This window comes from Syngnathus floridae, chromosome 10, assembly GCF_059516105.1.
Source record: "Syngnathus floridae isolate MCC-2025c chromosome 10, RoL_Sflo_1.0, whole genome shotgun sequence".
Lineage (NCBI taxonomy): Eukaryota > Metazoa > Chordata > Actinopteri > Syngnathiformes > Syngnathidae > Syngnathus > Syngnathus floridae.
Window position 1 is genome coordinate 12156369 of NC_142422.1, and position 10544 is coordinate 12166912.

The 10544-nt window shown below is 48.1% G+C and overlaps 1 protein-coding gene and 1 long non-coding RNA gene across 2 annotated transcripts; one reads left to right on the forward strand and one right to left on the reverse strand.

The window, feature by feature from the left end:
- Positions 1-1036: 1036 nt before the first annotated feature.
- Positions 1037-3459, forward strand: LOC148392511 (uncharacterized). Its single transcript, XR_015861010.1, has 2 exons — positions 1037-2955; positions 3041-3459. It is a non-coding gene; the product is annotated as an uncharacterized LOC148392511 (long non-coding RNA).
- crabp2a (cellular retinoic acid binding protein 2, a) lies at positions 1441-5705 on the reverse strand. The gene is made up of 4 exons (XM_088387895.1): positions 5461-5705; positions 2514-2692; positions 2318-2434; positions 1441-2248 (listed from the first exon to the last, which is right to left on the reverse strand). Exons 1-4 carry the CDS (start codon positions 5540-5542, stop codon positions 2198-2200), a joined length of 429 nt encoding a protein of 142 aa, XP_088244021.1. The 5' UTR covers positions 5543-5705; the 3' UTR covers positions 1441-2197.
- Between the last annotated feature and the right edge of the window lie 4839 nt (positions 5706-10544).

Consider the following 10544-nt stretch of genomic DNA (forward strand, 5'->3'; position numbering starts at 1 on the left):
GGAGGGCTAGTTATTTATCCCTTTTATTAGGGCAGGAGGTACAAGGAGATGTGGGGGGGTCTTTATTGGGGTCACACTGTAACTGCACACAGCTGGAGGGCAAAGAAGCAAGATAGTTTGCAAGAAGCTGTTTTAGCATCACTAAATTCCTGACTAACAACCCGCTCGCAAGTCATGAGACGTCTAAGAGAAGCGGCCATCTTTCTTCCCAGCCCGCTTTGCTCTCCTCTCCTCGTTAAGCACATCTGCTGTCAATCGGCCGTGCTTTGTAATCCTCTCGGCATTTCCTGCCACCGCCGCCACGCCCGCCTAATCTCGGCTCACTGACCACTTGACCAAGGAGTTCCCTCAAAAAGGGATTTCCACTTCCATCAAGTCACTTAGTGATAAAGTTATAGAAAGGCGCTCACTCTTCGGCAACCAGGCGGTTGCCAAGTAACCCATTGGCGGGTTCATTGTTGCTCAGTTGTGGCTCGCAAGTCGTTGTTAGAACAATTTGCTTTGTCTGCTTGACAACAAGCCGCCGGCGGTAAATGTCCAAGACGGTGTCAGCTAATTGGCCGTCGACTTGCTCCCAAGTTGAAGTAGAGTCTGCTCTCAACCATCTGGATGTGTTCAGAAAGGGACTTAAAAGGACAAGGGGTCACCAATCCTTAGAAGCTTACCCGACTTCTGTTTCTACGCCCGAGAGATTCCTACTTGCGTCTCTAAAGCTTTTCTCATCCGTTTTGGCATGGATTCAAATAAAGTACCTAGACTTGATCCGTTACGTTTTCCTAAGTGGAAGCTCCAATGACCAAAACGATTCCTTCTGAGGCATTGATGGATTGAAGTGAAACCACCAGAAAAACTCTTCTGAGTCCAAGCAATGTTCTCAAGAACATTGAACAGATTGTTTTTTCTTTGAAGAGTCTTCAGCGCTTTGTGTCCAAACGCAGGGTGCATGAAGGTTAGCACAATTTTCGTTTTAAATTTTGAGTGACTTCAACTATTGTCAATGCGCAAGTCAAGATGCTCACCAGTGGCTTCATCCATTGGCTGAGTTCCACCTTCTTCTCAAAATAGCTGCTTCTGCTCCTCTTTCTGGAACAATGAGATCATTGCGAGATGTTTTATAGTTTAGCTTGTTCCACTGCCTGAGCTCAACTCCATTCGCTCTAGCTGGCAGCTCTGAAACTGCACCGCCGTACTTTGACAGGGTCTTGAGGGCGCTACTCTGTATGAAGACGGCAGATGGGGGTGGAGGGGGGGGAGTAATGGAAATATTTGCCTACCTGAAACACGCCAAAGGAGAAGTTTTGAGGGAATGTGGCAACTAGACGATTGACAGTGTAAACGCGAGCACAGACGAGTTATTCGAGTTGCGCACAGCTGAGCCAAAACCCAAAACAAAATAGCAACCTCTGTCCCATCTGCACAAATTTTGCGAACACTTCAATATTAAGTCAAAGTTGCTGATTTATTGTTTTCCCATCGGAAACGTTGCTTCATCGGATCGAATGTGGTAGAAGTGAAACGTAAAGTCACAACCTGTGCTAATAAATATCAAATGAAAAGGTCAGCCGGGGGCAAAAAAAAAAAAAAACAGATGAGAGATGGGTGACGACAATTGGAAACGCATACGCAGCAAATAAAAGCCGCACATCTGTCATACAACTATTTCTGTATTTCAAATGGGGAACATTTTCACAAGAGCCAGGAAAAATGGTCAGAGTGCAGGCGAAGACATGAGCGAATCCGAGCCTTCAAATATCAACGACCACACTTAAGACGTTTGCCATCCAACAGCAAGCAAATTGAAGAACAAACTGCTCGCTTAAGGCTTGAATTAGCATGAATAAAAAATATCGTTGACGTGCTAGCGTTAGCGTTGATAGTGGTGATTTTTCAAGCCAGAACACAAAAGCGAAAAGTACGCATATAGTCTTTATCCTCTATATTGAAAACAATTAATTGAACATTTTGTGGGAAGAGATTCAATTAACACGCTAATTTGAAGTTTACATTTGGCTTTGTTTGTATAATGTACAATATTCAAAAGTAGTAAAAAACAAAAACAAACAAGCAACAGGAAAAAATATTTTGGCAGGAGGTTGGAGCAGTTCCATGGCATCTTCATTCATTTCAATGGGCCAAGATTGGAGAATTGGAACAAATTCAATTGAAGGCATCACAGAGACGTGAGAAGTGCTCTTGTTCACTGGCGCTCGTAGACTCTGGTGCACACCATGTCATCTGCTCGCATGGTCTGCAAAAGAGACACCACAAATGGTTCGATTCCCGCCAGAAAGTGTTTTTCTTCTCTGTCTCTCTTTACCAGCACGAGTTTGCTGTCGTTGGTTATCTCTCGGGTCCAGGAGGTTTTAGGCCCCTCCCCTTTCTGCAAGGTCTGCTCGCAGCTGATCTTGCTGTCCGTCTCCCAACGCGGAAAACTCTGAGCGGCGAGAGAAACAAACAAGAGGCGGATTGGTACGATGCGCTGGGCGATGTTGCGGGGGATGTTCCGGGCATACCGTGCAGGGCCGGCCGTCCACAGTGCTCTCGTTGAACTCCTGTCCCACGGTGAAGGTGATGTGGGTTGTCCGGACCGTGGTGGAGGTCTTGATGGACAGAGTCTCACCATCCTGCGTGATCTCCACCAAAGGCTTGGACGCCGCTTTCACCGCAATTTTACGCAGCATCACGTTTACGCCTGCAGCAAACGTGGGAGCAAAAATTTGAAAGTGTTTTTTTTTTTTTTTTTTTTTTTTTTTTAATCAAGCGATATCATAGAACAATGCCATCATTGGATTTTCCAAATCAAGTGTCTCATACTCAGGTTGCAGTGCTCATTGCAAGCGCACTTCCTCTTTTGGCAAATCTTGCCCAGTTTTGTTCTGTCCCATCTCAAACCCCAACATGGCCAACAAACAAATACTAATCATGTGACACAAAAGCTACGAGAAGAAAATACAAGTGGGCTCAATGTGACAAATGTTTCCAAACAAGCAGCTCGAATGCCAATCTCATCTACTGCTTCTGTTTACTTTGTTCTCATCAGGTGTGTTCCTCACGTCAACCAATCAGCTTTCTCCTTGCTTGTGTCAAGTGTGAATCGGATCGCCATCTTGTCAAGCTTCTTGTGAGTGGTGAGAGTTTGAGGACTTTGTGGATTTTGTTTTTTTTGTTGTTGCTGTGGATACATACTTTGGACATTATTCCCGCATGTCACCACCACCTCTCTTTTTTTACCCCCAAGACTTGAGTCATTGTGATTTCGAAACTTGGGTTCAGACAAAGGCCAAAAGCCGCCAAGTAAAAATACTTGTGAATGCAACTCAATGAGACACCTCCAAAGGCGAGCGCGGGCTCGAGAAAATCAACGACTATTGTGTCGACTATCCGGTTGATGGCCGCCAAATGTCAAAGCTGACTTAACTGTGATCTGACATCTGCAATTAAACATTTAAATAGGCCTGATTTTTTAAATCTGTACTTTTATTAAAATAAATATTTTCCTCTATTTTTTCATTGAATACTTGGAATATTTGCAAGACTACTGTTTACTTTTACCGGAGTCAAATGTGAGTATTGTGAGTGCCCGCCTTCCAGAGTTTCCCACCTGACACGCATTCCCACCTGTCAGCAAGAGTAAATATGTACGCAACAAGAAATGCACAAAGGCGGCAGCACGTCGTACAGTGCGGCCGTTGTCTTGTCCGTGCTTGAGTAGTTTTGAGCACCTCTATCTTCAATTTTTTACTTTTGCTTTGACTTGGGAGCACAAACTTGAGACGTGTGCGCTGTGTGCTGGCGGTGAACTCAACTTTCTTCATGATAAGCAACCCTTTGGCAATTAGTGAATAATTGTGACTGAGATTTTTAAAAAGCAACTTCAAAATGTTTACTGTCACTCCCAACTGTCAAAGTAAACATAAAATGAAGAGAATGATACATTGTTGCCTTTGGAAAATCTGCTTTGCTGGATGTTAACAATGCAAAATGCAATTTCGGTTAGCTGTTATGATCCATCTTTGTACACTTTAGAACTGACATTTGAACACAAATGTTGAAACTATACGTAGATATAACAGTATTCAAAGGCATATATTCTTTATTCTTGTCCAAAAATTACAGCATCTTAGTAGAAGTCATGATCAACTGTTATACTGCTCCCTGGTGGCCAAGGCAGGCACACCAGAAAGAGCAGCGCAATAAATTGGATTGAAGCATATACTCACGATGCAAAAACTGTTTAATTTTTTTCATTGTTAAACCAAAAAATAAGCTTGAGCCGCCTACCACATTTAGAAAATCATTGCCAGAATTACCAACACTATAAAAATATTTTTGTGGTAGCGTCAATTAAGTCTCCAAGTGACAGCGAAGAGCAAAAATGTGATGACATCATCTTCCTGTTCCCTCACCATGACTTGTGATAGGTTTGTACTTTTACAATATTTTAGTTGACACTTGCTTCTCAAGTGACTGCCATCCCGGCTGACTTTGAGGCAGCCAAAATGCTCCAACGTGACCATATCAGGCCTAGCCGGGGCGTGCTCGCCCGCCGACTGAGCTTTGGGGTCAGAGGTCAGGGAGCGGAGGAAGCCACGGGGTCGGTCAGGGCGAGCGTTGCATCGGTGGCTGCTGACAGGTCGCATCCAGCTGCGCTTCGCTACCAGATGGAGATGGGGTCACCGTGTGTATCTTAAACGCACGTGCTGATTGAGATTTGCGAGGCCACAAGTCAAGGGTCAAATTGCCGTTTGGCTTAGAACAGCGTTTGGGTTACAGCGACATGGGAGCTCAGAACCAAAGGCCCATTTAAAGCAAAAAGTGGTTTGAGTTGAGGAAGGATGCATACAGCCGCTGGCGCGCGTTCAATTGCTTTAGTAAATCAAATCAGCTTCAACAGATACCAAATATATTTAGGGCTGCGACTAACCATTATTAAAAGAATGGATTTAAGCTTTCATCTTGTCAAAATATCAGATAACTTTTCCATCCCTGTGTATGGGAGAGCATTACTATATTTCAAATGAAAAGTGCAAACAATGCAATTGTTTTGACATGGGAGCCAAAAGCTTGCGACCAGCAGGTGCCCCCGCCTCGCCGTTCCCGACTGTCGCTTTGGATCAGGCCGATCCGAAAGCGTCGCGCACTGTACGCGCGTCCCAGTGCGCTTATTGACGAGCGAGCGCGCGCGCGCACGCACGCACACAATGCGTGTGCTGCGCCACAGGCAGATGTGCCGCCGTTTGTCTCTTTTGTGTTATGGCAGCCCAACCGGGGGCGAGAGTGGGGTGAAGGGGCTTAGTGACGCTGGCCTGGGGCCAAGGCACTTGAATTTTGGAGCGTCTGCAGAATGACAAAGACCCCCTGCCTGTGCGTAATAGAGGCCGGTGCACAGACAGGAGATGTAACCTACAAAAACAAAAGAAAAGAAGTGCGGCGGAAGTGGGACGAATTTGCATCACTCACCCAACACTTTTAAGAGCTCCTCAAAGTTCTCCGAACTCTTCATCTCCCAAGTGCCGGAAAAGTCCGGGATTTTACGCTCCATGTTGGTCTTTGGGCTCAGATGGCAACTTGTTTGTGGTCCTCTTGTAGCGATGCTGCGGTGCGCACCTCGTCCTCTTCGATTCTTCCCTGGTCCTGGTCCTGGACTTCACTGATATCGCCCCTGACGGCGTGTGTGTGCCTGCGCAAATGAAATGTAATTGCGCCGCGGAAAAGGGCATACTCGTGGAGAGGCATGTCCCCGCCCCTTATTAGTCAATCCACACCCCTTTGGACAACCAGATTATCGGCATGGATCCACGTACGGTACATTTATAGAATTACGCCCCCTGTAGGCGGCATGTTTGGAGACGCTTTCCTCTTTTCTGTCCAGATGGGATGTTACGGTGACGTTAGGTGTGGATGTGGTGAGCATGATTTCCAGCTAATGCAAGTCGGTGGCAGCCTGCTTGACTATTTCACTGGGGCCAAGTTCACCACCCACGACCTTAATGCTGCTGTCATAAAAATAAAGGCGCCAGTAATGGGATACAGCTTCGGGCCGGCACGATGGAATATCAGTTTAAAAGGGGGAGGGGCTACTGGGAGGTGCTGGACAAGGAAATTAAAAAAAAAAAAAAAAAGAGGTGGGATCGTTGTGGAGCAGGGTCAGCGGTGTGGGAGGTAGTTGGACCGCGCACACGCGCGCGCGCACGCAGGCCGCCCATGATGGATGGCGCCGATACAAAGCCGACGTTAACCATTGACTCTTGATGGATGATCCCATCCGCTCCGCTGCATGGCGAATTAGCGCGCGGTAACCCGGGCGACCGCTCGGGGGGGGGGGGGTTCTGTCGTGGCGTGTCTCCCCACTACAAATATACTCTCCCTCCGTGTCAGTCCACACACGCAAGGCGCAATAAAGAAGAGTTACACATGGATAATTGGCTAATTGAAGTCACGCGCCTTTAGGTGCGTCCAAACTGTGCCACCTTTTGGTTTGCGCTAGGCGGTAGCTTCTCAACATGCGCGGATTGCCCAAAAACGGCGAAAGAGCGCAAAAGAGCGAGGGCCATACAAATGAGACTTATCCAAGATATTGCAAGAATAAAAGATGTTAAGTTATGACAACAGCGTTTCGAAAACTTCTTAGGAGAATATGTAGATGGATGTCCTCATTTCGAAACTCAAAATGTTTGTCATTGGCACAGGAAAAATACGTCAGCACTGTAACATGACAACGTTTTTGTACCAGTATGACTTTAACATCAACTTTGATGTTCTGGTATTATTGTTATAATTGATATTTTTTAACCGTTTCCCCCAAAATACAACTGCAACTGTGAATGCTAACTGTTAGCTCGCAAATGGGATTTTCCATGGCATGAAGTTCGTGGGCTGTTTTTAAGGCAACCGTAGTTGAACAGTTGAGATTCTTTTGGGAAACTTTCTGCTTTCTGTCTAGTCTCAGGGGCAACTTTGTGGGACGAAAGAGCTCAAGGCCTCGCTTTGCTTCTATTTATCACTTTGAAGACTCTGTTTCCATCTCGCTCATGGAGCTTGTTTGCTGCGGCGCTCCCTCGCACGGGCCGGACTCCCAAAGTGACGCTCGAGCTTTGAAGGTGACTAAAATGAATGAAAATGTTGGCGTCGGGGAAGAGTCAAATGACCGTGAAGCAGACATCGAGTGTGTGATGAAGAGCTGCGTAACGTGTGCGTGACGCTGCATGTCGGCACAACATGACAAAGGGCCGCTCGGCATTCAGGTGCACTCAGCCGTGAGCTGCGCCCCTCAACCTCATGCAACTTTCTCCCCGGCCGCTTTTCGTCCCCCCCCGTCTGGCCTTTGTTCTTTTGTGCCACTCGGACACATTCCTCAAGCACGTTGAGGAGGGCAAAAGCGAAGGGGTGGGGGGCACCCCGATCTGAAATCTAAAAAAAGAAGGAGAGCATTGGAAACCCCGGACGACGTCTCTTTGGCCGGACTTGATCGAATGTTTTGAGCTTTGAGGCCAGTGGAAATGAGATCACTCCATAACGGGAAAATTCTTGTCATGGAGCCACTTGACAAAGTGAGAGAAGACGTGTGAGCATCACACTGTCCACAACCTTCTCACCCGGCAGGTCAACAGAAATTTGCTCATGTCGGCGCAAATGCGCGTGGAGCTTTAGCACGTTGCTGGAAAATCGTCAAGCTCAAACACGGCGGCGCGGTGCGGCGCTTCACCTTTTGAACTTTCTCATGAGGTCATGTTGCAAAGTGAGAGTGTGGAAAAACATTGTGGAGATTCCAATCGTCCTGTTTTTCCTCTCGCACAGCATATCGTTTCCTATTTCCGGCCCTCTGCGGAGTGTCACTTAATTTCCCCCTCACACAATGTGGACAACTCCAGCCCAAAACGAATGATGACCTTCAGAGGACCAAAGTCGTGGAAGCTCTCCATCAAGGTGTCCCGTAGCTGCTTCTAAAGTCACACTTTGCCGCCATTCTTCACTTTATAGTGCCGATGACCTCAAATGGAAGCGCTCAATGCGACAAGGCAGATGTGAACTTGACCTTGCCTATCTTGCCAACTCCTGGAAGTCATTATCAGCGACCTTTTGGCCTCCTAGGAAACCACTGGGCTCAATTTCCTGGCAGCAACCATGACTGACTGTATCTTTGTTGTATGATTTACACATGGACCACTGGGGAAGGGGGGGGGGGGGCGTCTTGAACTCCTCCAAGAGTGGCTTGGAGATCAAGTGGCATAATGTGGGGCAAGAGAAGAAGTACAAAAACGCTGAGACTAAGGTTGTCAATGATGTGGATTTTTGGGACTCCCGTCGTGTCTTTCATTGATCTCGTGTGTGGACAAACACAACGTCATCAGCAGCATGCTGGACCTTGAGCTGCTATTTTTGGACGTAAAGGGATCCCCGCCGTCTAGCCACGAGCGCTCTTCAGCCAAGTGGAGGGCCAGAGTTACATAAGGCAGCGCTGTGTGCTCCCAGTAAGCCCCTCCCCCCGCCCCTCTCACACGGCAAGACGGAAAAAGCGAAACCACAGCAACGGAAATGTCACACCTTTATAACGTTCAGGGAAGTCTTCAGCCAAGCCGGAACTTTCTCTTTTGCTAAAAAAAATAACGAAGTGTGGAGATTTTTCTGTGGTTGTTTTGCTTTTATACTGAGCGGAGAGGCAGACAGCTGTTGACTCGTGCGGAGCTGCGGCAAGCTGAGACAGAGCGCCGCTCTTTTGCAGCAAGCTGTAAAAACCCCTGCGTGGCCTCTGCCTGGTGGCGAGTGAAAGAGTTCGTCTGGTCATGGCCGCCGCGGGCTTGGCGTTGATGCTGGCTGCCTGCGTCCTGACAGCCCATCGGACACGCGCGCGCAACGACGCTCCCTGCCAGCGATCCAAATGGAACAACGGCTATAACACGTTTGTCAGCCGTCACGTCCGCTCGGGGCTGCCCGCCTCTCTTGACGCTGCCGAGTGGAGGAGCTACATCAAGAACAACGGCGGCTGCGATAGACCCACCCAGTCCTTCCTGGACCCCAAAGACCTGGACAGGGTAAGGGCGGTGTGCTCCAGCAGAGGGGGCCAGATCTTCCAAGAGAACCTCTGCATCAGCCGGGAGCGCTTCTCCTTCGTCACGGTGAGGAGCGACCATGGCACCTGCGGCATCAAGAACGTGCTGCGGGAAAGCAAACATCTGATCCTGGCCTGCGAGGTGCTGGAGAACCAGTGCCTGCCGGTCCACTTTGAGGGAAACCCCCGAAGCGCCAAGCCAGACAACTATGCCAGAGGCTGCCAGGATCCTGATACCAAAGGACACGCCCCCAGCTTGAAAGCAACCTGGCTGTGGTTCTTTGCCGCCATCTTTGTTGTTATGGGCCTTGCCGGATGAGTCACTGAACAGTTTTGAACATACTTGTGGAGTCTGTCCCGCCTTCACGTTGCTAATCGTTCTTCCATGCAAAGCAGGGGTTCCTTAATCTGCGCCCTGATGTTGTATTGAACAAAAAAATTAATAAAAAGGGAAATGGGCTCAACTCGGCGTTCTTCCTGAAACCAAAACTGCAGCGGCCCTCGTCTTTCTTTGAGTGACCTTTGAGTTTCTTTCACTGACCTTTCATCGTGGCCCGTTGAGAACATTGGGGAAGGCAAATCTAATTTCTGAAGACAAACGATGGACGACTTTCCACTTGTCTGCTTTGCTTCCGTCCTCTCACCCAACTTCGCAGTTCGTCCGAGCGCATCATTAGCTGTCACCGCTTTGCTCTCCGTCGGCGTTCCTCTGGGCTCCTTTGTCCTCATTAGCTTCGTGTCGCATTATCGTGTCACGATTTTGTTACAGCGCAGGCCTGAAGCTGTGCTGCAGAAACCGACGCGTGCTTGCTTGCTTTCCTCTCAATGGCCAGCGACGTCATTTGAAGACGCATCACGTGTGCCTTGAGCTTTTCTTACTCCTACCTCAAACTCGATGATATGGTGTTTTTGCATTGTGCGTTAGCATTAAGCTAGCAAACATTTGTCGGGTTATGAAGGTGACCCACGTTCTATTGACCGAACTTGACTTCATGTCACGTTGACGTGCAGACACATAAATATGTCACACATGCTCAACAGCAACTGCGGAGGAAGCAAAAGTAAGTAACGCTCGGTTTACTGCAAGAAAGGCGAGAGGAGAATAAAAGAATGACTGGCGAGTGAGAAGCCAGGCGGGGGGCAAAACGGTAGGACGCAAGAAGAAAAGGAGCAGTCACACAATCGCAAGCAGCCGTGCACTTTTCATGAACTAGGCAGGCTTCAGAAAACGACCCCAACACAAATTGAGGTGACAACGATGGGAACGGACGCTTTGGACGCTTCTCAGCTTTCGCTCACTCCTCGTGTCCTTTTCTATTTCCTTTCTTTATACGTTGGACCTTCAGCCTGCTTGTTAAGATGCAACGGAATGGGCGGCATCCATCCAGGTATTGACTTGTAGGGGGCCACTTGTAAAAAAAAAAAAGAGGCCCAGAATTAAAAACTTAAAGTGCAAAGAGCTTTCCAAAGTGCAAGAGGGGGGGGGGGGGGGGCA